The 27,747-nt window shown below is 38.3% G+C and overlaps 1 protein-coding gene across 1 annotated transcript; it reads right to left on the bottom strand.

The window, feature by feature from the left end:
• Nucleotides 1-1,106: 1,106 nt before the first annotated feature.
• Nucleotides 1,107-27,658, bottom strand: LOC140937947 (treslin-like). Its single transcript, XM_073387507.1, has 18 exons — nt 26,869-27,658; nt 24,034-24,343; nt 22,571-22,935; nt 21,344-21,623; nt 20,708-20,816; nt 19,848-20,048; nt 19,107-19,288; nt 18,316-18,371; nt 12,567-12,650; nt 12,192-12,301; nt 11,275-11,353; nt 9,400-9,482; nt 8,622-8,789; nt 8,152-8,300; nt 7,332-7,526; nt 6,085-6,169; nt 5,373-5,440; nt 1,107-4,757 (listed from the first exon to the last, which is right to left on the bottom strand). Exons 1-18 carry the CDS (start codon nt 27,592-27,594, stop codon nt 2,308-2,310), a joined length of 5,700 nt encoding a protein of 1,899 aa, XP_073243608.1. The 5' UTR covers nt 27,595-27,658; the 3' UTR covers nt 1,107-2,307.
• Nucleotides 27,659-27,747: the final 89 nt, after the last annotated feature.

Consider the following 27,747-nt stretch of genomic DNA (forward strand, 5'->3'; position numbering starts at 1 on the left):
AGTTTTCTCGAATTTTAACAAAAGAACACGATATTTGGGAAAACAAACTACAGCATGTTTCATTACTCATTAAGGGTTATCGATGAGCCAAAAATGTGGGAAATTCGAATGTTGAACTTGTGCCACAAAAAGTCAAATTTGGTCGATATTCACAGACAGTCGCTCTTAAAACTTCAGAAATTACTTTCTTTTGGAGGTAAGAAACAAGTGTAGCAAGACTCAAATTCAGTTTTGTTTATCAAATATTATTTATTCATTTATTTATTTATATCATTTTTTAGCTTAATAATAGTGGGCAGGGCTGGATCTGTGTACGGAGTGAGGGGGGAAGGGGGGGGTAACTTAATGTCTTTTTTTTTTGTTTGTTTGTTTTTTTCCGTTAAGTACTTTTCGAGGACCAAGATAATTTTTTCAAGGACTTCTTTTCCCTGCAGCCTAGTCCTTAAGCGTTCTCTCTTGACCCGTTGTCCGCGCGAAGTCTGGGAAAAAGCGGGCGAGTCTCTCTCGGTGACGTCACAGCTCACGGTAGAGTCCACGGATTGTCCGCGCCGAGAACGTCTAGGGACTAGACTGTTTTCCCCGTAATTTGACATAGAATGACATGAAGTAAAGATCTTTCAAATTCGAAGGTAGAGGGAGGTTTACTTATTGCAATCCCTGCCCCCAGGAAGGCACAGTTCCCAGGGTACTTCAAACAACGGAAAATGAACTATTCCGGGAACATTGGAATCATAAGAAAACACACTTTCATGATCACCAAGAAAATTTGCGTACTGCTGTGCTTTCAATCTTTCCTTTCCACAAAACACTTTTTTAACAAAGGTTATTTTCATTCATGACAAGGAGCTTTCAAAAAATATTCAAGGACTTCTGTGGTTGAGTATGATCGTCCGGGTGAACGTAGTCCTGAATAGGACTGTTGTTGTTGACAGTGATTGATGTTTCCAACACCTGTGCGGTAGTCATCTTCAGAGTCAAAGAGAATTGTATCAAGGCTAAACTCGTTTTTCTCTGCCTTCAGTCATTAGTTCCTAGTTACTTTTCATTATATTTTACTAGATTTTCGAACATTCACAATTATTCTACAAGGCAAAGTATGAGGCTATCCCTGGGAACAGGATCTTTCTGTTTACTGGCGCAAAATTTTTAACAAACCCTCTTTAAACATTGTGAAGAGTGAAAACATTCAAGCGTTCTGCCGCCGAGCAAGACATTTCTTTTTATCAAAAACTTTGATATTTTACTATATTTCAGGCTTTAAATGTGATTTTGCATTGTATTTTTAGGCTTTTTAATGTAGTTCTTAAATTTCATTATTGTATTCTTATTAGGCTTTTCAAAAGTAATAGTTCATGAAAATTCTTAATGTAAGTTAATTTTTTTTAAGATACAGGGCCCCTATGGAGACCAGCCTTAGAGCTGAATGGGCTACCCTGTACACATAAAGTTTTACTTTACTTTCACACGTCAGTTGATGTTATTAAACTCTGGTTATTGAACTGGCCAATAACATCACGGCTTAACTGACAGACGACTTATAACTTAACATATTAATTGATCAATCAGGTCAATAACCAGAGTTTAATGACATCAGCTGACGTGATACAACTCTCTTTGATTCTGAAGATGACTACCTCACAGCTTGTCGAAACGTCAGTCACTGTCAACAACAACAGTCCTATTCAGGACTACGTACACCCGGACGATCATACTCAACCTACTTACTAAATCTCTCTAATACCACAATAACACCCTGTACACTATGACAAATCATTCTATTGATTGAATTGTTTTAACAGTTGCCCAGCTGGCTAACCCCTAATTCAAGAGCTCATGGCTTTTTTCTGCAGCCTACGTTTCACTTTCTCCCAGACACAGGGTATTTGCGCTTTTAAAAATAACATTGTGCAGGAGATGGCGTTGGAGGAAAGAATGAACAACTGTCATACTGAAGTACCTCTTCATTTATCATTCAAAAAAATAATCTAAGAATACCACGTAAAAGCAGCTAATATCTCACACTATACACATCGTTTCAAAAAAAAACTACTTACAAAACACAGTATTAGTAAAAATAAATATGTGGAAGAACTTGAGTTAAATTTATATCATAATAGGCCTTTTTCGAGTTCCAAAAACTCCCATTTTCAAAACGAGTCAAAGTGCAAAACCATTCTTGTGAGAATAAAAAATTACTTTCATATCAATAGATTTGCACTTCGCGTCGCTTGAAACAGAGGCTCGAAGCAACTCGAAAATGGCCTATTGTCATTTGAATCTACAATTCACTCAATAATATTCAACAGTTTAACTTGTGCTCACTTTCAGTCGTTTTCTCAAATTGAAGCCTATGGGTTCCTCTTGGTCCTCGACAAAGGCATGAGAAACACATTCCTCGTTGTGACCAGACAAGATCCCGAATTTGCGCCGAGAAAGTCTCCCCTTTCCACCGTACCGCTCGGATTTCGGAGAGAGATCAGAAAAATTCCGAAAGCGGGAAGGAGGAGATACTGTACTGTTACAAAGCAATGGCGACTCTTGTAAAATTTTAATGCTGCTCGCAGATAATGGTGTCTTGTTCATGTGACGCCGCTTGAAGCTGGAAACCACTGAGCCTGGACTTTGAAATACTTCATCTTCCTCTTCAAAACTGGTGTCACTACTTAAACAGGAATTCGCATTTTCCGTTTTCACCTTCTCTGCTTTCCGAGTGTGTTTACTCCCTGTGCTATTACAAAGTAATGGCGATTCTTGTAAAATTTTAATGCTGCTAGCAGATAATGGTGTCTTGTTCATGTGACGCCGCCTAAGACTGGAAGCCATTGAGCCTGGACTTTGACACACTTCGTCTTCCTCTTCAAAACTGGTGTCACTGCTTAAGAAGGAGTTCGCCCTTTCCTTTTTGGTTTTCTTTTCTTTTCGAGTATGTTTTCTACCAAAGACAACAGATTTGTCAATTCTTCGCTTTTTCTTCGGAGGTGAGGATGCAGTTTGGCTTTCTTCAGCTCCTGGCCGTTGCAAACTATTATCCATTTCTGTAAGCCAGCCATCCCCCTTTGCCGATGACCTAGAAATATTCTCAATAGCAATAGGACTAGGTACCTTAGTATTCACCCCTTGCAATGAAGTCCTCGCCCTCACGTTTTTGCTTGGGGTGTCACGCTTATGCGAGTAAATAGACTCGCTGGAACATTTGTCCACTGGAGAACTTGAAAAGCACCGCTTCCGTTTTTGCTGGCGTAAAAGCTGATTGAGTGGACTTGAGCTCTTGCTTCCAGCAGCTGAATTGCATGCACCGATTGAGTGACCATTGCGTTTCCTTTTTCCTTTCTTGACAGGAGGAGTTGAAAGCTGCGGAGATTGATTCTGCAACGAGCATTTTCTCACAGGCGATCTACGAGGAGGCGACTTGAACTGTGCTACAGGGCCGTTCCCTCTTGACACAGACGATCCACGAATCAAATCAGGTGACTTACACTGTGTGGGAACGTGAGAGTGCCCTCCTTTTTCAAGCGATCCACGAGATAAAGCAGGCGACTTGAACTGAGCTTCGGAGCTGTGCTTTCCTTCTGCAGGGGTTAATGATGACCGTGAGGATGTTGAGGAGATTTTGCAGTCTTCTTGACTTTCCTCTGTTAAACAAATGAACCACTCCGTGCCTTGGCTCGTAGATCCCGTACATTCTTTTGCGCTTTTACTCATCGGAGTCTTCTTCCTCAGTTTTAGTGACAAGCGCTTACCCTGGTGTTCAGGGAAGTCAAACGAACTTCCTGAAAGTCTAGTTGATGAATGCGGTGAACTTTCACCATTCTGTGTAGTCTCGTTCAAGCTACTCCTCTTTCCACCTGGGCTAACAATAGTTTCATTGAAGTCTTGAGGTCTTATGTGCACTGGGGATTTTAACGGTCCCCTTAAAGGAGTCAAACGCACCACGCACTCTTCAAAACGATGATCTCTCACTGGGGTTTTGGGTACCGTCACGTTCTGTTTACTTGGGCTTGGAGAAGCCGTTACAGGCTCTGCGACCTTGGAATCTGTTGGTTTACACGAAGAGTCTCCTGCTACTTCTTTGGAATATTCGCCCTTATCACGTTTCTCCAGTAATCTTGGCGAGCTGCGAACAGCTGGACTAGTCATATTCTTCATGGGTGTCCCTAGGTTCTCTTCGTGTGCTTTTGGAAGCCTATCCAATTGCTCCAGTGACTCAGGATCATGTGACTGTGTGTGGCCTTTTAACCTCGGGGATTTGTGCCCGGCAGTAATCTGTGGAGAACCCCGGACAGGTGACTCTAGACCGAGTGGATTAAACTTCTGCTCATTATCCCCAGGAAACGGAACAGACGAAAATCCGATACAGGAGAAGGAGCGCTTTTTTAAAAGCCTTGGAGATGATCTAGTGGGAGCCTTTATTTGTCTTTTAGGTGTAGTCGGTTTATGAGGTTTCTTTGAACTGTCTTCTTTTTGGTCGCATTCCTTTGCCGTACTCAACACGCGATGAAGCGAAAACTTTCGCTTGTGCCTAGGAGAAAACCGCAGCGGCGATACAGCTGCGAACGTCAACTTTTGTGGCGTCTTCCTAGCAGGACTTTCCAAAGCTTCAGCGGGCTCCTTCTTCGGTGATTCGCGAGGCCTTACACCAGTAAAGGACTGGGTTCTGGTCAGTGGGCCAGCACTGTTAGAGCGACCATAAAATGACTGGCTCCGCTGAAAGATCATCCCAGGGTGTCTTCGCGGGCTTCGGCGAGGAAGGCTGTCTACTGCAAAGAGAGAGAAAGAGATGCAACTTTAGTCTCGAATTAAGGAGCGACGAGCACTATGTGTAGCATTGATGAACTAATGGCCGTTTTCATACCAGAGACGTTAAAGTCGTCTTAGACTCGTCTGGTTTAAAAACGGAAACTAAGACAGAAGGAAGGAAAAGTATTTGACCAAAGTCTAAATTCAACCAAAGTTATTTCCTTCTCAGCAACCTAACATTAAGTCGCCAATTACTACTAAGAAGTACCACTTTACTACTTCGTATGAGGATATCTCGTCCTGATATTTCTCATCTTTTTCCCCCGGTATATGTACACAATGGATGATTGCAGCTCGAAGAAATCAAACCGCGACTTGAATATCTCAAGTGTAAACTGTCGATTTTTAAGACTTACGGTAGGTTATAACAAAATAACTCCGTGATTAAGGAGTCAACTTTATGAACCTCACTGATGCACAAAATATTAAATAGTTCAGCGCAATGGGAAACGTTTGCGCCAGTGCTGCACAGTTCGTCCCAAAATCAAACTAAGGAGGTCATCTTTGAGAACTGAGTTGATATCTTATAGCTTGTAATTCTGTCGCTTCCAGAGTCAATCAAGAAGACACTTAACCTGCTTGCAGCTCCTTCAATGGCGACTCCTGTAACACATGCACCTCGGAATCAACACGAGAACGTTTCCTGAAACACAAACGAAACAATGGAGAGTTTTGATGAACTACTGAACAAAGCGATGCTAATTTTTCTGAAGTCCTTGTTGCACTACTGTTGCACTACTGGGGTAAGCAATTTTTCTCGCAATTGTATCACAATTCTATTTTAAGCGAACCTTACACCTTACCTAACCTGTAAGGTGAAGTTTGATTGGAATTCTGAGTCATTGATCTGAAGCTGGTGAGTCACGTACGAAATGGCCCGGGAACCTGAACATTGCTCTTGTTCATGGTTTGTAGGACAGCAAATAAACCATCACTGACGATCTTGGTTCTACCGCTAAGTCGTCCACTTCCTCGCTCAAAAGCTCGTCCTCCGGAGAAGAATTTCCTGGTGTCTTTGTCCATTTGGGACCAATTTTGCGTTTTTCTCTCAGATCGCGCGATCACACCAGTAAACGCTTAAAAGGCTCATAAAGGCGAGTAAGACCAAACAGAATTGTCAGGTTTGGCTTAACGTGGTGTCAGATCCGGAACACATCAAAACAGGTTTTTAACTGAAAGAACCTCTTTATTCTTTGAATCAACAAAAAGGTCTTCTTTTTTCTAAAGATGGTATCTAATTCAATAAACTCATGATCTCAATACCTATTTGATATTCTTTAGTCTCACCTGGCACGATCTTGTTTACGCCACAAAGCATTAGACACTTGTTTGTGGGCTGGTGTCTCTTGGACACAGGCTTTTGAGAATGAAGCTGGAAATGAATTTAAAAAGTTTTTCATCTAAAACGGTTTAACAGGGGAGTGCACTTAGTTTTCTAGCTAGTATACAGACACTTTATTAGAGTAATTAAAATCAAATAATCAAAATACAGTAGAACCCCGACAACTCGGACTCGGATAACTCCAAGTCCCAGCTAACTTGAACTAAATCCATTTCCCTCGGATTTCACCCCACGCGGGTTAACTCGAACTCAGATAACTCGAATTCCCTGCTTAGTCGAACTAAATTTCCTTTCCCTTGATAAAAATTTTACTGAAAATTACCCCTGTTGTGTACTATACACTGAAGTACTGAAAAAAGTAATCATATATTATTTAGCGATTGAATTAGGCTGAGTAGGATGTGAAGAAATGTGCAGGTCGAGGAGGATTAACAAGCTTACTTCCTCGTAGACTTTCTTCTACACTTTGGCCTACTTCTCGGCGCGGTTTCAGGATATAAAAGAATTTTTCTTCCAGATACTCCTTACAAAGTAGATAATATCCACCAAGCAATATGTTTTGCGTAGTCTGGTATTTCTTCTATTCAGTTTTAGTCAGAAATTCAGCTATTTCGTCTTCGAATAGCCGTGAACGCCATTTTTTTAGTTCACTCGTGAATAAAATACTAGGCGGCTGCTGCTGGAAACTCAAAAGAAAATGTTGAGATTGCAACCTAGGCAGCATAATAAAATTTACACCAAGCAAAAGTTACAAGACCAGGGGTCAAAATAGCGGCTGGTCAACGGACAATGTCCGGCCAAGATGACCATTTGTCCGGACAAACTTTCGGTTCGCCGGTCATCTTGACCTGACACGTTAATAAGCCACAAGAAAAGAAAAAAATACACTTTCAAACCATTAGGTTTCAAGAGAACAAGCGTCTTTTTTCACATTATGTTTTTGCTTATTAGGTTAGTGCGTTCGAGTTATTATTGTGTTTTCTTTTAATATTTTGAACGGTCGGAAGAGAGACGTGACCAAGCTAAAACTTGTTTGGTCGGTCAACACGACCAGCATCGGTCCCAAAAATGTTTTGAGCCCTGCAAGACCAAAGCGAATACCGGCAAAGAAAGAACAACTGTTTGCATTGAGGAAAGCCAACCGGGTAGATTTCATGCTCAGAAGGCAATGCTCTTATATTTTATAACTCACCCACAGTGTTTCTCCGATGAAACCGGCGTCTTCTCTCATCCTTTTTCCCTTCCTCTGAAAGTTTTCTTTTTCTTGGCACTCTGTCGGCTGATTTGTTTTCATTAGCTCCCTCTGATTCCGTAAAAAGATTCCGTCTCACCAATTTCACCGGTGTTTTTTGGCCCTTAGCGGTTTTCTCCTGCTTCTTGCTTTCTCCTATAAAGTGAGTAATTCATTGTGTTCAATGAAACGTAAGGTAGTCACTGTTCATAAAAATAGGAGACATCTCCACTAAAGAAACCAAAGACGCAAAAACGCTGTCTTGAAAATTATGTACTAGTTATTCCTTTCGTTCTTTTCTTAAAGGAGCGAAATATGAATCCCGAGTCATCTTCAGTACTCAGTGACTATTTTTGAATCCCCCTATGAAAATTTTGCACTTGGTATTGTTTTCAGGTGCTGTTGGGAATATGCAGACCTCCCAGGAGCATTTAAAAACACTGAATAGTTTATGCAAAAAAGGGAGAGGCAAACGGAGTGTTTTACGGAGTATTAGAAAATAAAGAATGACAGCGTACTCCAAAGGTCGTCCTCTTTTCAGAGATGGTCGATGGCTGGTTCCCTTCGTTAAAAGAACACAAGTGTTACGGGGGATTTTAACGCGCAAGCAGTGTTTGCTCGCTACAGGCTACAAGTTACTGGGTTTCCCTTGCTTAACAGTGCAATCGGCCTCGGACAGCAAGATATATTTTCTTTTTAAGTGTCTTGTGCCAGAAAGTGTAACACTACACATGTACAAGTATTTAGCTAACGCTTCGGCAATTTAACATAGTTTTCAAACCTCTTGCAATATTATTCCCTTGTGACTTTTCCTTCTTTTTCTTATCTTTTTCTTGAGGTTTCGCTCTTGCAGGCACCACGATTTCTCTTCTTTTCCCAGCCACATCAGAAATACTCATATGTCGGGTCAGAACACGACATCCGCTGCTCCTAAAGTAAACTTTATCAATCAATTGATAGCTTTTGTTAAAAAGAGGTTTAAAGGCTTGTTTATAGTACTAGTGCAGGGTGCACTTTGCTTATCCAGCTAGTTTACAGGTCCCCCCTGATTTGGTCATTGATTGAAATAATTTAGGAACAGGGGGCAGAAGAATACAATAGACTTCAGTCAGTTTCAAAACTTGTGTCTGTTGAACGCCTGATTTAGCCTAGCGGAATTTACTTCAAGAGTTTTTATTTCTTTTGACCCTTTTTTACCGGAGCGTAGCTTCCCTTGTATTTCCCTTTACCTGTAAAGGTGCACTAAGTTACCTTGGTTGACTTGAGTCCTGTTTCGCACTGGAGACAGAGTTAACAGAGCGTCTGACAGGCGACTCCTCATCACTTGACCATCTGGACGGCGACAACACCTCTCTTGGCGGGCGCATCATCAGTCCCTCATAGACACCACACAAGAACTTAGGAAGACTACGGCTGTACCTGTGGGAGGGGAGGGTCAAAAGGTACATAACAACAAAGTACACTTCAGTTTCAAATGACAACAGAGAGCAGTTTAACATATTGGAACAGAAGACAGGGTGCCTTTCATTATGCCCGACTGACCTGTCAGAGACCAGTGGAAAAGGAAAGCGTTTTCAAGCATCTATGTTTTGCCCGAAATTTTGGTTACTTCATAGTGAAATGGGACTGAAAACAAGCATTTCTTAATAATGGTTAGTTTCAATCGGGTCAACCATGCGGCCAAAGTTTGGCAAAGTGGATGGTCTGCGGAGGTCGGTATTTTTTTTCCGCAAAATTCCCACCTGGACTAAGTTGTCCCATTGCTATTTGAAATGAAACGCTGTTTGGATCCACTGACATCAGTTTTCTATAAAATGCTCTAAATTAACTTAAATCTGACATTCAAGATTTCCTTGGCTCAAGATTTCCTTGGCATGAAACCTAAGTAAACTGCAACAGCACGACTATTTTAGAAATTTAACTGTCCAGTAATAATTTTACTTATAATAGCGTAACAAGTACCTCAGGACTGCTGCGAGGGAAAGAGGAAAAAGATAAACTTGACCCAGAAGAAAAATAACAATATTACCTGTTGAGAAGTACCTCACGTAGGTACAAAGTAAGGAAATTCGGATCTTTCACGAACGAGATTGTTCGCAACAGTACAGTCACCTGCATTGGTAAAGAGACACAAAACAGGTTATGGTACATTGTAGATAGAGCAGTAAGCAAATACGTGCCAATTCCCTAGTTGCTAACAAACCAGTCATTTTAAGTCTTTGAAATTTCACCAAGTTTGTCTACAAACTGAAGGTGCGCGCGATTGATATTCTGGAATAAGAATACGCAGAAATTTGGGACAAATCTCTTTGATCTCTTTATTCCATCATGAATTCTTATTCCACAATATGGCCAATCAAGAGACGCGCCTTTCAAAAAATATGGCACGAATCGACATGTATGTAGTTTCAGATTTTTATGGTGTGGACATTGCGACAGCTAACGGAAATAAATAAAAAACGATTTAGAAGTAGCACATCCAAGCACTAGTTCTTCTTCTACCATATATTCCTGGTCGAATTGGAATTTGGAAATGTTGTTTGAAAAATTTCGATGAATAGCCGAAGTGTATAATACCAGAAACCCATAAGGGGTTGAAACGTGTAACTCGCGTTCAATGCTCGTGAATATTCATTTTGACCATGTTTGGAAACCTTAGTGACGGATATCCATTTTCAACAAAATGGCTACTGTGCGATCACCATGCAGATGTTTTAAGACAAGAGTTCTGCATTTCAAGGTTAAAAATACACCATTAAAAGACAAAAAAAGGAAAGAGAAAGTTCAAAAGAATGCTCAGCTTTCTTTTTGTGGAGAAAGGGAAGCTTTTCATCAAGAAATCGTCCTTTGAGGAATTCAACCTTGTTTTCTTCACGGCGGAGCCCATGGTCTGTTTTAAAATGCAACCAAGTTAGCGAAGTTTTTGCTGAATTTTCAGGTACATTTTGCACTCAGTGGCCGAGACAATTACGTTTTTGAAAGGGAATTTATGTATTTTTAAATGTTTCATAGACGTTTTATAAATTTTTCTCTTCGGCGCTAAAGAAAAATTACAAAATGTGCCCTGATTTTAGATGGATTTTGTGAAGAATTTTGCCATGTTCTTGGCCGATTTCACTTGCGTGAACGGATCCACGATCCAGCTAGTGTTTTCCGAATTGCTTTAAAGGATTAACTTTTTGGACTTTGAATAAAAATTTTCAAGAAACGGCTTCTCTGTCTATTGTTTTGAGTTTTTTCATTCATAAAATTAGTTCAAAACACGATCGTGACTACAACATCTAAGTTTAATTTAAGCTTTTAAAATGCTTCTCACATTCATTACAAGCATCACTTTTTGCGAAGATGTCAGGTTCAGGTTTTGGACACTTTTCGATAAGCAGCTAATGAATTTTATGCCAAAATATTTTTCACTGTTTATTCTAGACTTTTAACATAAGAATTTTAAAAGCCTATTTGCAGTATAAGTTTACTGTGCAGAGGGTCAACGAGGCATCGTTTTTTGAAGTGACAACTTCAAGAAATTGCGAGGCAGTCAGTGGGTTTCATAATGTTACGTTTGGCCCGGGTGGTAAGGCAATAATATCCTGCTCAGTGTTTCGGTAATATTCCTGGTTTCAACCTTTGAAAGCTTTCTCGGCTTTCGGGAGTTTTTCTCCCGTTTGTCGGCAATTTTTTTAAGCGGGCGCGGGAACCTGAAGGAAAATTACGTCACGTTGTTTACGAAATTTGATTGGTCAGTTATCTCTTCTTCTCGTTCCAAATATGGTTTTTTCGAAAATGAATAATCACGAGCATCGGACAAAGCAAACATATGAGAGTTACACGTTTCAACCCCTTATGAGTTTCGGATAATACTCATTACTATATATGTTTCTAAGTTATGATAATTAAAATGTGTAACCTCTTCAGCAAGGGCACTATTTTCGTCAGCATTTACAAGGACTGCTATCTCTGTCCGAAGAAGGATTTGTAACTGATACCTAAAAGAAAAATGTTATGTTAAAGAGAGTTTTTATCGTCCGGCTGAGACAACTGTTGCCTTGAATAGGAGTGGACTGTTGACAGGCAGTGACTACTGAAGTTTGACAAACTCTGCATTAGTTATCTCCAGAGTCAAAATTTTATTGGTCTGTCAGTTAACCCGTGATATTATTGGCTATGAAGAATTGAAATGTGAAAGAGGTGATGGATGCAGACAAGAAAAAACTAAATAAAACACTCAGTTGAAGTTTTAAGGAAGCGATGTGTCCTATGACGAATTATAATAATATGAACGAAGAAAATCACCTATATTTCTGTTCTTGGGGCATGGAAACAAAAATTCCGGTAAGTAAAGTAAGTAAGAAAAACCAGCCAGTAACGTTGGTATATCAGATTTATTTCATTCTGAATTCAACACGGCTGAACTAGAGTTAAATAATTCTACTATCTCGTACTCCCAGGCCGACAACTCCCACTTAATTATATGTAGGGAGCTAAAGTAAAAAACAAAAGAATGATGCGGACACAAGGTCCCCACTTTTTGGATTTTTAGGGGCCAAAACTTAAGGGAAAATAGCACACTGAAAAGTTTTTACAAGTCTAAATTTGCTATAGGATGTGTAGATTTCAGCAGTGTAATTGACATGCAATAAAACGTATTAAAAAACACGGGACAAAGCACAGTGTAGAAGATAAAAGTTTGAATTACATCCTTATCTTATGTAGTAGTTTCTACCGGCTGTAGATCTCTAGACATATAAACACCACTGGTTGGGTTTGTCATTTGGCATTTTGTTAAGTTTGCACCTCTGCGTTAATAGCTTATATGCAACTTACTCTCTAACTTGCTGTTCTTTTCTTAGGATAGCATCACACCCTTCATATTTTTCTCTCAGTTTCGATATTGTTTGGAGCACGTTTTCCTTCAAAAACTGTGAAACATTATCCTGAAACAAAGTAGCAAGACAACATGTAAGTAACAAAATAGCCTGTTCACAGAACCGTCTATTTTCTCTAAAGAGATCGTCGAGCGCGTGTATGAATATAAAAACCGCGGGGATTTATTTACCGCAAGCACAAGGGGGTAGGGGTGGTGAAAGGAGGAAAGAAATAACAGATCTTTCTTTGAAACCCTCAGCATCGTTGTTTCACAACATAAACAAAAAACACATAAACATGATGTCCAAAGTGAAGTAACCATTTACACGTTACCTTCTGTCTGTCTTTATCATCATTTTGATAAAACTTAGAAAGAGCTGTCATTATATTGCTGACTTCTGTGGGAATAATTACTCCCTAAACAGGTTGAAAAGTAAGAAAAAACAGCACGGATCAGAGTTTGACATTAATTTTTACTTAACCCATTCGCTCCTGGAAATTTTGCTTACAAAAAAGCGTTTTGAAGTTAGTGTCGAACCATTTTGCGGTCACTCTCTAGCTATAAACAGCCAAAACTGCCCAAAACACCGTTTACAGGTCGAGCACTTCGCGGCTTTTTTCAAGACGTAAAAGATCAGCTTCAGAATTTTGGGCATCCGCAAAAAGCAAACTTTCGATTCTTGACTCTTACCTTACTTTTCACTTTCTCCCTTCTCCTTTTCTTTCGCTTTTCTAAACCTGTTTTTCTTTTTCTGAGCATTTACTAGCCTTTATTTCGATGAGAATAGTCTATGGGAAAGCTTTCAGGAATGTAAGATTAGATGGGAGGAAGTGCGGGTGTCAGGTGGAACAAGCTTTTCATCACAGTTTCAAGACTGAAAAAGTATAAATTAGCCCACTAACCCTAAATCACGTAGCCATAAGCTGTAAGTAGTGATGCAGGGATAGGACACTAAAATATATATAAAATTCTATCATTCAAATTTTGCTACTCTACTCTGAGACAATCAGTATTCTTACTGGGCATAATTTTACCCCTGATTAGCACGCACATTAAACATGGCGGCTTTTGTCTGCTGGAGCTCCCAAGAAGCAAATCTTCATTTTCTCGTTTACGTGAAGTTTCTACTGCTCCTAAATGAGTACGTGGACCCACCAATTAAATAGAACATAAACAAACAATCGGTAAAGTTTAACAAAAATCTCACTATTTCACTAGTTAATAATGTAATGACCTCTCGGCGGGGAGTGTAACTTGGGTCAATTTTTACTGGGTATGTGCCGCTGGCCTCTAATAGCCCCTACCCCATTAGACTCCATCTTAGTAACTTTTGGGAAAATCTAATTTTTGCAATACCGGTGTATTCACTTTCTGTTTATGCATTTACCCCATAAAGCCTTTCACAACCCCATTTTTGTGAATGTAGTCATGTAAATGCGATCACATCCAGCAGCATATCCTCAATATTAGCCTTTTACTGGGAAGTAGCTTCCCCAGCAATGACCTTAACTTTGCATTGGGCTTCTTTTGCAGGTATGGGTGTGTGTGTAACTGAAGGTGTTAGGATTAGGGTTAGGGTTCAAGTTACAGCACCTTAGTCATACCTGTACACCTCCAATTTGCTGAATACCCCCTATTTAATATACGAAGGGTTTCCTGAAAAAAGGGTGTAATTTGCTTATCAGTGATAAGCAAATTATGCCTTTTTTCAGGAATCCCTTCTATTATATCTTCCAAAATCGTTAAAATTGCTTGCTTCAAGGAAAATTTACATATACCACTAATCAAAATTGCTGAAAAGTTACAACAAATATAGAGTGTATACAGAAGTTTTAACCCATTCGCTCCTGGAGATTTTGCCGAAAAACGCGTTTTGAAGCTAGTCGAGTGGTTTTCTGGTCACTGTTGTGCTGTAAAGAGCTAAAACTTACCACAAACCGCTTTACAGGTCGTACACTTCGCGGCCTTCTGATCCAGATACAAAATATCAGCTTGCGAAGTTCGGGCATGCGCAGAAAGCAAAATTTCGACAGTTTTTGGGTTTAAAAGTGACACAGCACTCTTGACTTTTACTTTTCGCTTTCTCTCCTCCCCTCTTTTTTCGCTTTTTTTGCCTCATTTTTTTTCTTCTCTTGCTGGGCATTTAGTAGGCTTCATTTTGGTGGGAATACTTTTTAGGAAAGCTTTTAGGATCTTAGGATTAGGTGAAAGGAAAGGTAGGTGGGCAATGGAACAAGATTTTCATGGAGATTTTCAGGTCAATGTTACATGGTTTTTTGCCTCTTTCTCCGGTTTCCTTGACTGAATTGTGCTCATTCTGGTATGGTTTGAAAGATCTCTTCACTCTGCACAAGTTAGCGGACAAAGTTGTCCTTGACTGTTAAAACTGATGACGTCACAAATAGTAGAGCAGATATGTGCTTCAATTGTTCACTTTCTGTTAAAAGCATGAAATTTGGCATGATGATAGTTTTCAAGGCCCTAAAAAAGATAGGATATGGTGCCATCGCCAAAAAGTCCATTAAGTGTGAAAAATAAGAGTTTTAAAATGGCGGCCATTTTGAACCGGAAGTGAAATTAACATTTTCTTTAAACGTCCGAATTTTAGCAACTTGGATAAGAAAATTTCAGCAAATGCCTAAGGCAGCTGTTTTTTTTATTCAAAGAGATATTATTTTAACGCAAATTGTCTAAAAAAGTAGAATAGACATGATATGAGTGGCCGCCAGCTAGACCGGAAGTAAAACTACCAGAGTCGGAACTTTTAAGGAATGAGCCTAAACTTCTGTTGTGCCTGCTAATTTTCTTTACTTTAATATTTTCTTTAAATCTAATGTATACACTCAATTTAGTGTTTTCATCATATATAATCCATTACGTACTAAACTTGAGCCTACTTTGGCTATGATACAGAATATCGGAGAAGAACAGATGATATCTCGGTGACCTAATGACTTGATACTTCATGCAGACGAGTGCTTGTAATCGAAAAAAAGAGTTTGTGATTTACCTTTCACGATTGTTACTCTTCTGGGCATAACCCTTCTTACGCGAGCGTACTTGATTAGTTCCACCCTCAACTTTGTAATTACTGACAGTGGTGTGCAGGAGAGTCGCCACTCGCCTCTTAGAGATATCCAGCCCCAATCTTGCAGACTAGGAACCGAGATGCTTGGAACCAGTGCCTGCTGACTCCATATGAGGCCAGCATGGTTCGCCGTGCCCTTGAAATGTTTAAGTAATGCAGGCCGCCGGGACAAAGAAACTACCTTTGGTTTCGTCAGTTGACAGTAAAGAACTACTTTTTCTATCGCATAGAAGAACGTGTAAGCGAAAGCAACTCCGATTATTTCTGGAGGTGACCGGAAGTATTCACCTTGTCACATCCTGTGAATGCATGGAACGGAGAAAGTGCAAGTGCAGCCTTTTTAGTAAATACGTTAGCAATCTCGTAGGTTGCAAGGTAGCGTCGATGTACATTAGTACCAAATATATGATAGGGAAGGTAACTTGGCTTCATGGTAAAGAAGCTTCATGGGTAGTTAGAATGGAGAGTGGACTCAACGAAAATGTCTTGGACACAAAGAACATAGAGACTTAAAAGAAGGGAATCTGCTTTCTAGCTTTCTAACGAATTGACTTCAAACGATGCAGGGAAAAGACTGGACATCTGGCCCTAGACGACATGCGTTGCTCAATATGCAAGAAATCTAAAATGCACCTGCTTGTTTCGATCTTTACAAAAGAACTAGCTTTTTCCAGTATCTTAGTATAGTTCCTGATACACGTTTACCCCAGATCTTAGTCTTCAAGCTGTTCTCGGCGCGACATATTTGTCACATACTATATCCAAGAGAATCCGTTTTACATGCTCTGTGGATTAACGTAAGTGATGCACATTCGGAAAACGGTTTTTCCTTATTTTCTTGCGTGTAGACTTTAACGTGATAATCAGTGCTGCTCAGTCCATGATAATTAAATGACATGGGAGTTACATTGAACTCTCACTTCTGTTAAGAGAGGCGCACATTCACTTGATAGTGAAATACAGCTGAATTAAGTAATGATCCAGGTAAGAAGGAGGCAATTTGTTTTGTTGTGGCGCAATACACTTTCCTCACATAGAAATGTTTTCAATTTTACGCAGAGAATGCATAAATCCACAGCAAGGCTGTTTAAGAAAGACAATGTGTTTAAACTCCACTTTTAAAGGGTGTGATTTTGAGTTAAAACATTTCGACCAATCACAAGAGTTGCAAACAATGACCAAGAAATGTTCGCAATTTTACATGATCCGCACATACGATTTCTGTGTTACTTTGACTCAGACGAGATTGTGTTATAAGGAAGTTGGATAGAAAAAAGGGGATTAATATACATGCTGCTTTGCGAAGATTTCGTGAAATTTGATGTTTAAACCAATCAGAACCTTAGTAGAGACAATAGTAAAGTTAGCACCTTTTTGCATTCCGACGTGTTCACTGCGTTTTGGTCCTTTCCTTCATATCTGGACCATTACTTAAACCGCCGCCCGGTTAGCTCCAGGTGGATGTAAACACCGGTCTAATGAGTGGGAAGCCGCGGTTTCAAACCCCGGCCGGACCAATCGTCGATCAGGATTTTTAAATAACTGACGTAAAGTGCTTTCCGATGTCATCTGTAAACGGTCACACCCCAGTTCTAGTCTTCTTGGAATTAAAAAAAAACCTGTAGGCCCGGTCTCACGGTCCTTGTTCATATAAAATGCTGTGGTAAGTAAAAGAACCTATACACTGTTTGTAAAGAGTAGGCTGAGTAGGCTGAGTAGGGGACCCATTTACCCATTTTTCCAAACGAATTTCCCGGAAGGTTCTTGAAAATGGTAAACTTTGAAATGAGTAGACGTTATCGTGAAAGCAATTTCAATCCAATATGTACATGCACAGTGTTATTTGTACTCCTCAATAACACAAAATGGTGGAGCTATTATACTTCAAATTACTTTGAAAGCAGTAAAGCATTCTGCATTCTAATTAATAGTGGATCAACTCTTTTAACCCTTACAAATTCTTCAAACTGGTCTCTATACATTTCCTTAAAAGGATAAGTTGAGAGAATTTGATAAAAGATCAAAGTATTTTCTCTTAGGTGATAATTTTGTTAATTCTTAAACCTAATCTCTTGACCTTGTATCAGGGGATATTGTGAGTCAGAAGAAAATTGATGTTGGTCACCATTGGGACTTAAAGGGTTAAAACAAGTAAAAAGAAATCATTTGTTTTTTGCTAATTTAATTTGTTCGTATGTTTGGCCTTTCCTATGCTTAAAAATGTGAATCATTGTTTCACATTTTTTTTAATTCACTACCGAAATGAATTGCTTTGAGTGAGTTGCATTTTCCATTTTATCCCGCTTTTACCTCCGGTTCTTTCATTTAAACCGCTAATTTGTAACACGGTTGACTTTTTTATATGACATAAAAATCCGGCAAAACATAGAACAAGCAATTTTGTCCTCATTTTGACCTTAACATGCTAAATTTCGTGTACTTCGTGTACGGTTAGGTGATGTTTACTTCCGGTCAAAATGGCGGCCATTTTAGTAACACTCCAAAAACCGGTTTAACAGGAAAAATTTGCGATGGCACCATATCACATATTAATAGCCACGATTAATTTATATAATAAACAATTTCATCGTTATTTTGGTGTAAAAAAGTGCTTAATTTTGTGTACTTTCGGTTAGATGATATTTACTTCCGGTCAAAATGGCGGCCAGTTTAATTTTCACTCCAAAAACCAGTTAAACAGGAAAAATTTGCGATGGCACCATATCACATATTAATAGTCATAATTAGTTCTGTCATTCCTGAAAATTTGGTGCTTTTAACAAAAAGTGAGCAATCCGGCCCCAAATCTGCACATATCTGCCCCACTAAAAGGGTGGAAAGGACGTGGATCCGCACGGGCGGTTACGGGCGGTTCAGGGGCGAATGGGTTAAGATACAATGTACATTATAAACCCTGGTGCTTTATTCACCCAGGTTGAGAGTACTACACTGTACTTGTAAGGTAATTCATAACTGTGTTGTTTATTTCTTACCTCAAAAATAACTTTGTTACATATACCATCAATGGTTTTAACCAGCTCAACTTCATCTACAAAAAGTACACGTCAAAAATTTCTCAGAATAAAAGTAATGATAACAGCAATCAGTATTTCTTTTCTCAAGATAATCATTAAGACTACACCGCATGCATTGTACAAACAACAATTTTAATGCGTAATTGTATAAATGCAGTTTTAACCCTTCATATAGGCTTAACTGTATTTTTGTCACATCACCCCAATTAAAAAGGTCAACCACATTTGCAAAGACGGTTTACAAGATATATAGCTGACCTTTAGACCAGTCACTACACAGTCAAAATTCCTGATATATTATGTTCATTTAAGGTGCTCACAGTTTTCAGACTTTGACAGTAAGTAAATGAAACTCTCAAAAATGTATCTAGCAATACGCACCTGCTATACATGTAGCTGCCAGGGCACAAAATGATTGGCAGATATTCAACTACACTAGAACCTCAATATAACGAACAAGGGCCAAGGGACTGGTAAAATTTGTTTGCTGTAACAATGTTTCGTTATATCAAGGTTCTTTTTCATATAGTTATTTTACTATTACTGGAGTAAAAAGAATAATCATTCGTCATACCAAGAACTTTGTTATATAGACTAGGAAGTTCATTAAATTGAGGTCCCACTGCAATATACAGTGTAAGTGGTTGAAGGCGACAACTAATTTTATCACAAGCTGTATGTCCCTATGGCACATATGGTTTGATTGGAGTGTCTACCCTTTACAATGTAGCTATAGTATATACCAGCACCTTTTGTTTCCTCTGGGGGCTCCTCCATTTCATTGGTATCACCTGTCATATTGACTTCCCCAGTGACATCACAGTTGTTACCTGATAATTCTATATTCCCCTCAGCAAAAGGTTGTGTTATGTTTTGATCAGGTATAGCACCTTCCTGGTCAACTTTCTCTGTTTCCTCCATCACATTTGCACTATCAAAACAAAAGCAATTAATTACTTATTTATTTCCCATTTCTTGGGCATCTACTAGTCCCATACTGCAATAAAATGAAGAGGGTATATTAAATTATAAAAAGCTCCTTTTAATAACATACAGTAAAAGCAGGAGAAATGTTTTACCAAGTTTATCAACTACATGTATGTGCATGTACTCTTGTTTTTGCCTTTGTAAATAAATTTATACAGTAATGACCAATAATTTTTGTTAGCTTTAGGGAAGGGCTTTAATGATCATTCATTCCTGCAGAAGGGCAAAGCTATTACAGTTCTAGACAAAAAAAATTGCAGATGCCAAGATGAAGTCCACTCTGACCACAAGATAAATGTCACAGTAGCCCTGAGTTTGTAATCATTTACAATACATTCTATTATTGAACTATCTCTCATCTTTCATCCCAAACAAATAATTTTCGGTAAAATGTAACTGTAAAAATGTAAAATGTAACTTCGTCCTGTTGGATAACTACATTTTGTATGATTAAAATGTCCATTGTGTTAAGATTTTTAAACAAAAGTCCATCAAAACCTTACCTTAGCTTCGGCATATCTTGTTTCAATTTTAATTTCTTTGGAGTAGCTAATTTTTCCTTTTTATGCCTCGGTGATCTTCTTTCTCTAAGGACCAACGATTTCTGCTTTTCTTGTTTATTGCTGTAAAGAATCTTTAGTTGTTTCATAAGAGTTGCCTCGTTGCTCTCATCATCACCTTCTTCTTCTGATTCATTGTCTGACCTGTGAATATTATATTCACTGATAAATTGTTTTAAACTTCACAAAATAATGCCTTACTTGTTTAAAAAAATGGTGGAAATTAACACAGCCAGTAGAGAGAGCCTTGCCATCAATGCTTAGTTCTCTTGCTCTAATTACTTACAGTTACATTGTGTAACAACCGTACAGGTGTAGACTTACTTCTATGCACAAGGTATCTAACAGAATGTGGACCTTAGGTCCCAAATTATGTCATGGTCTTAAGGATGAAATTAGAACTTCTTGTAATAACTGGCTAAAGGGTCCTTATCTTACATCAATTGGCAGAGCGAAACACTCATCATCTGACCAACAAACCTGAGGCTGAACTCATCCCACACTCCATCTCTTCATTAGTGCTCCTTTTACAAGTATTTTATGCTACTTAAAGCTACTGTACTGTACTGTACTGTAAAATGAAAGGTACATATTTAAGAAGTCAAAACAAGGATTTGAGGTCACACCTAGGAATTGACCCCTGGACCTTTTGCACAGAATGCCACACACTGGCCAACTGTGTCAATCCTTCCCCCTCAATCCATAATCTCAGTCTACATGTAAGTCTAATCTTGCTTGCAAGACTGTGTTTTTATCCTCTTTACAACTAGCTGTTGTAAAGCTTCTGTTCAATTGTTACTCACCCTCTTGATTCTCCCCAACCTAAGCCATCCTTACTATCAAAAACAGGAAAACATATCCATGGATCAAGAAGCCCAGCTTCATATTGTCTTTCTTCATTTGCTTCAGCATCTACAAGAGGTTAATCAATGAGAATTGTGGTCATTCGATAAGTACTTAAAAATTCCCTTCTCCTGATTGGCGTGAGCCACACCATACTGTGTAGTTTAAGAAATAGACATACACACTTTATTTTATGTGGTAAAGATGGTTAATCATATGGCCAGTTTACAGATATCCAATGGGTAAAATTACACGTAAGGCAAAATCAGAATACAAAATTTGAATTACTAACTGCAAAGATTACGAATTAGCAATGATGTTATAATAATTTAAAACACATAAACCTGAAATTATGATTTAAAAACAAAAGTCTTAGTAACAAAAGTTTAACCACAAACCCTGCTAACAAACACATCAGTTCCAGCTAATGCACACAAATTGTCAGGTACATGTAGTTGTAACATGTCTTGTTTCACAGACCAATAATACGAAAAAACAAGCACATAACACCTAACTATAAGCAGCTTTGAAAATGATTTTGCTTCCAACAAGGGTACTTTAAATATATTAAAAGTATTATTAACACATCCATTTACCTTGCTGACTTGTTTCAGATCTGGGAACAGTAAAAAAAACTTCACTTGGCTTAGCAGCTTGTCCAGCTATCTTGCATCCATTGAGAAGTTTGCTTGAAGCTTCTAAGCCTCCAGCATTCTCTTTGTCAAACAGAGCAGTTTTGTCATCCCAGAGAAGGAACTTTTCAAACATCACAAGAAATTCTGAGGAGATGACACTTATTACTCCACAGATGGAAGTTAAAGGCTGTAGGACACCACTCACTGGTAAACCACTGTCACAGTCAATGAAATCAATAACCTGTTAAATAAAATACACATAAAAATAGGAATTAAAAAACAACTAAAATGCATTACTTTCTTGTTGCCTATTCACCTCCTTCAAAGCTACAGCAAGCTGCCTGTCACAGTCATAAACTGAAGGAGAGAGGATACGTTCCTTTGGGATGATCTAATCAAGCAAGCTATTTCCGAAATACATGAAGAAGGTGACAAAGTTCGGTTTGGAAGTTTTAACAGGTAAAGCTTTGTCTTTTTGACTTGAATAGTTATCGATAAAACCGGTGAAAAAGTTTTTTGTTTACAAAAGCAAATTAAGCTTAAGTCTTGTGTTACTTTATTTAGTTGACTTGTTCATAAATAAGCTTAAAACTAAATTTAATAATCTTTTTTACAGAATTATTTTAAGTACAAACAGAATTCACAACTCCTTTTTGAAGAAACTTTCCCGCAAGAGCTAAACAAACGCCTTCAAAAGTTTTATTTGTCACTAAGAAAAAGCGACGACCGGGGCCATTTGGTCATTGCGCGGCAAAATTGTAATCGTTAGCAACAGTAAATGAGTTAAAAATCATCATTTTGTGCTCAATTATCTCACTGTTTTAGTATGTACTAAAACAATTATTCACCTCAGTGTCGGTGGCTAGTAGTGGATATTTACCTCGCCGCTTCGCGGTCTCAGAAAATATCCACTAAAAGCCACCTCCACTTCGGTGAATAATTGTTATATATTCACCAGCTGGAAGTTCGGATTCGTTTTCGATCCTCGGCTTCATGAACCACCCTAGATCAAGCCACACAAAGTTTTACAGTCATGATTAATACAGTCTACAATTTATTAGTGAATAATAATAGGGGGAGGGGAGGGGGCTTAGTAACTAACTTCCCTCATGGCATATAAGAGAAGGAGAGCTTATTTGAGAGGGGGAACTTAATAGAGGATTTTGGTAAGTTAAATGTTTTACATACCAGAAGTTTGTTGCCTTTTGCCAAGGAAAGTAAGAGTTCTTGAAACCACCCAGAGAGGGGTCTCATGGACGATGAGGCAGAGTTTGTTGACTCATAACTCTGTGTACAATCCAAACCAATACATGTGTATGCTTTCAAAGGATGCAGCCATGTTGGGCAAATACTACTGTGATTTATCACTCCTCTGATCCACAATAGAGTGGGAAAGTGAAATGTTTCAGTAGCGTTGTTTGCACTTAAACTGTTGGTTGGCCCATCATTAAGAACATTAGCAACTTCCTGAAAGCTTCTTGAGTTTGGCTGAACTGATGCGGGCTTGAACATGGAGTTCAGTAGCACAGAACAGTGGATTTTATCATCAATGCCTGTATACAAAATTAAAAAATAGAAATCCAAATAAACACAAACAGTTTTATGTACATGTGTTGGTTTGAATCATGACTCATTATCTGAACTGTCAAGTGTTTCCTTTGATTTACAAGCATTTTATAAGGATAGTTCCCAGCAGGGTTTCTTTGACCAAACATCTCCTCAATCCAGCAATCCTGACAGATCCTGAACAGGATAATAATTATTACACTGTATGCATTTTTTGTCCCTTATCATAAGGGGTCACTGGATGGCATTAACAGCTCATCAATTCAGACATTACTGAGGGAGTATAAGCACCTTGAAGTAATGACTGAAATTCAGGCTACATGTAATTTCAGTTATATCAAAAACAGTTATCATTTAAGCAAAGGAGTTGATTGTTTGTACAAAATACCCACTTTGCTAAGAGAAAAATAATTAATGCAACTATTCAACACCCATTAACCGGGCTTCTGATAGGTCACGGATAAAAAAGTCAAATTTTTGCGGGATTTTCAGGGACAAATTCGTGGAAAAATCGGTCAATTTTGCGGGATTTTCGCAGTAATGTATGGGGTAAACTTCGCCGAGAAACAATCATTAAAATACGTCTGATTTTGTGGGAATTTTCTGGGCAAATTTTGCTAAGAATCGATCGGTTTTGCAATAATCCGACCAGTATTTTTGACGTTTTTTTAAACAGAGATAACCATTCACTCTTTCAACAATACCATCGAGAAATGAACCAATGGCAAAGTTTTCTAAATCATGGCTAGTGCCCAGTTTTTCGCAACATAATCTACGCCTGGTAGTTTTGGGACATTGTTTGCTCATTTCTGTGATGAAGTTTCAAGTTAAATTTGCAAGTTTACAGCAAGTAAACAGCCCTAATTAATAGCCAAGATTAGTTTCAAATATGGTGTACAGACATGTTTTTGATATGATTTCTAGCAAATTTCACAGTATTTTGTGTGTTTTTGTGAATTTCACACAATTTCTCGCATTTACCTGAATTTTGTGGCCCTGTGACTGCGTGAAATATCAGAAGCCCTGCAGAGATGCAGGGATAGAGTTATTGCAGTAAAAAATAAATGCAATCCAAAATAATTTACCTGATGAACACATTAATGCTGTAGTTCCTGAATGAGTCGTCTTCCCTTCAAAATGATACTGAGTGAGGTTAAAATCTGAAGACTTTCTAGTCTTTCCAGCCAAGAAGAAATCCATAACAGTTTTAGAAGGAAATAAAGGTCCACTAGTACAAAAGGTCTTCTTAACTTCATGACAAGAGGATTGGTTCTGGGAAACTGAATCAGTACCAAGCGAGGAAAAACTACCACTAAAAATCACTGAAGAAAGAGGGATAACGCATCCACCAAGCTGTTCCACAAAAGATTCCAAAAGTGATATCATGTTTGTGTTCTATAAAATAGAATAGCATACATTTTAGTCACTGTATTGCTGGTTTTCAGCATCACGCCATTCAAAATAGATCAAAATAAAAATCAAAACCGTTCAACAGATAAAGTCCAGAATCTGGGAAATGAAAGCAGTTACATATACAAAGACCCTCGCCAAGAGTCAGGTCAGAGGAATATTTCATATACGAGATATCCGAGGAAATGTTTTACCCAAACGTATAGAGATTTGTATGGAGACGCCATGCTGGTGCTCACCTGGATGAGTTCCAACATGGTGGACGGGAACCAACAGAAACATCTGTTACCGAGTTTTGCTACAAAAGCGTGAATTTACTATTCGGGAAAATCATAACCATTAAAGTAACACTTTTTCTAATACATGACCTGTTTAGATAGAAAAATTTCCTGAAATAAGTCATTTTTTAACCTACATGACAGCTCTCTTTGCCCTCATGTCATTGTCACGTCACGCAAAAGCTTTGAAATTCAAGCGTACTCTATCACAAAACCACAAACTCTTTTGAAGCGAAAATTTGTATGAAAATTAGTTTTCAGCTGTTCTAATGCATCATGAAAGTAAAATCTCGGCAAGATTGATAAATTTTTAGTTTGAATTTTAGTGACATCATGTGAAAACCAACAATATGTATACAGTGTAGGTCAAAATTAGACTCAAGTAAATATTTTTCAAAAACCTAGGTTGATTCTCTGTATTCTTTGTCTCCTAGCCTTATAATATCCTTCATGAATAGGGCTAAGGAACAAAGAAAATTGGGAATCAACCTAGGTGAAAAAAATTTAACCTGAATTTATTTTTGACCTTTTACATAATACATTTGTATATATCATTGTACAATAGCTGCTAAGGGTTTTGGTGGGATCCTATGCTGTATTATGTACAGGCTGGTTATCACCACCAATTCACCACTTTAGAAATGAGAAGGAAACTGGGCTGAGTTAACATTCACAAAGACTTATGGGACTACAGTTACTAGGGACAGGTAAAATAATAGGCTCTTAGCATGACTTGATCAACTTTTGGTAAACACAAAAAACAGTTCACTTTTGAAAAATTTTGTTAGCACAAGCTGAAAGAGCATATATTAAAATTAGGTCAGCTGAGAATTTTCAGGCATATTATATCTCAAAAGTAGCGATTGCAACGGCCACCAAAAGTTAGAAGCATTTGTATGAGAAAAATAACTTTTGACATCCAGTCAAGCTTGCATGGCTTTCCATACAAATCCTTGTAATATTTTGAAATTTTCAAAACTTTCATCAAATATTTCCTTAAGCATTACAGGGTTCAAATCTCCTTTTAATTCATAACAGGCAATTTGAGCCCTTAAATGCGTAAGGGAAAGATTTAATGACAGTCTAAAAAGTTTAGAATTCACAAGGATTTGTACGTAAAACCATGCAAGCGTGACTGGGTGGCAAAAGTTGTTTTTCTCATACAAATGCTTCCAACTTTCAGTGGCAGTTACGATCGCTACATTTGAGATACATGGCTGAAAATTTTCAGGTTACTTAAATTATTTTAATATGCTCTTTCAGCTTGTCCTAACAAAATTTTTCAAAAGTGAACTGTTTTCCTGTTTACCGAAAGTTGATCACGTGATCAAGTAATGCAAAGAATGAAAGCCACATTTTCTTGAATGAAAAACACACTCTTTTGTACTCAATTTAGTCCAAGAATGCTGGAAATCACATTTTAGGGCTTTGAAATTTCAAAATTTTCAGAGGCAGCATGCCCTCAGAAACTGGATTAATGCAAAATTTTTGGATGACAACAAACTGAAAATTCACTTAAAAAGTAAATTTGAACTGTTCAAACCTCATCGATCTTATTCGATTTCATTTAATTTTTCATATTTTGGCAAAATTTTCTGGGTTGAATCCGAAACGACCATATCTGAGTTATGAGAGAGAAAAACAAACTTTTTGTGTTGTGTTCACCTACTCTGTAAAGCGGTGCCTGAAATTAGGAAGTTTAATGTCACAGTTGTGCAACAATGGTTAAAAAATGTACACAAAAATGTAATTCACTTGCAAAGTTGTTGTTTGGTAAATAATAAACCTATTGCTTTTTTCGCCATTCTCGTTACCCTCCCTGTCGTTGTCAGTCCCTTTTGTTGTGATCCAAAAATTTTGCTACCATGGTAATGTGACGTCACACTTCCCCTCTCTATTTACGTAGACGGAGAAAATGAGACTCTGCCTCAATTGCATCAAGCCTTTGAAATCGCTGCAGCTCAAACTTCTGGACTAGCCATCTTGTTTTCTCTCATCAAACAGTGTGAGCATCCATTTATTGATCAACAATTGGTCATAAATGAGCTTGCTGTACCAAGCGCATGGCAATTAGGCCTTCATTCAACACGGTATCTTAGCAACAAGCAACCCATGCTCAAGAAAGATCTCACTCAATTCACGCAGAGTTTTCCTCACACACACCAAAATCAAAATTGGCAAAGCGAGCTGACGTAAAACAAATAATAAACAAACATTATACACATTCAATACCTTCTGATACTGGTTATTTCCAGTGTTTATCCACTGCAAGGTAATGTGCCTGTCTTTAAATTCGTTGTTCAACACTGGGGGCATTAAAATGTTATTAAAACTTTCCAACGTTGGTAGTGAGGATGAATTTTCCCCCGTAAAGTATGAGATTGCAAATTCATCGCTAGGGCAACCACTCAACAGAAACATGACATTTTGCGTCTTTGATCTACAGTTGCCATGAAGCGATTCGGCATTATTTTCACGCGTTCTTCTTATGGGTGAACTTAAATCAGGTTTCTCCCACTGGAAATCGTGTACTGTATTGGTAAAAGCACAAGATATACATTTAGCTGCAGCTGGCGCTTTCTTACGTCTTGTCGATTCGTCTCCATCCTGAGAATTATGTTCAACAAGGCTTCCTTGCAAATCGTGGGCAAAGGATTCGGTTAATCTTTTACACACCAGAGTTTCAAACTCTTCAAAGACAGTCACAGTAAATTCCTTGAACTCGTGTCTTTCAAACTGATGTAAGAGTGATCTTGAACTGAAGAATTTGTATCCCCATCGAAGACTTGATCGTTTTCGTTTGCCATAATCAGCAAAATAAGTGAGAATTTTTAACACGCACAATCGAATGGCGCTCGCTGCCTCCACGGATGAAAAGTTAGATCCCCAAAACGAAGGATTCGAATCGATGAGGAATACAATTTGGTCGCAATCATCTTGAAAAACCTTGCGTGTCATAACTCTGTCTCAGATAGATAAAAGCATTTTGTTGAAGAGATGGAGTAAAGAAATCTTAGAAGATACTCAATTGCGTAAAAGTAAAACATCAAACCGACATTCATTGTGCAAACTAATAATGCACCGGGGGATGTGAATAGGAAATTCCCGCCA

The sequence above is a fragment of the Porites lutea genome, chromosome 5 (assembly GCF_958299795.1).
Source record: "Porites lutea chromosome 5, jaPorLute2.1, whole genome shotgun sequence".
NCBI lineage: Eukaryota > Metazoa > Cnidaria > Anthozoa > Scleractinia > Poritidae > Porites > Porites lutea.

Excerpts from the sequence above, each read along its gene's own strand:
- LOC140937947 (XM_073387507.1), bottom strand. The coding sequence starts at position 27,594 with ATGACACGCAAGGTTTTTCAAGATGATTGCGACCAAATTGTATTCCTC. Across the intron at positions 21,624-22,570 it reads CAAAAGGCAACAAACTTCTG|GTTATTGATTTCATTGACTG; the intron begins GTATGTAAAACA and ends TTTATTTAACAG. Across the intron at positions 19,289-19,847 it reads CAAGATATGCCGAAGCTAAG|TGCAAATGTGATGGAGGAAA; the intron begins GTAAGGTTTTGA and ends TTGTTTTGATAG.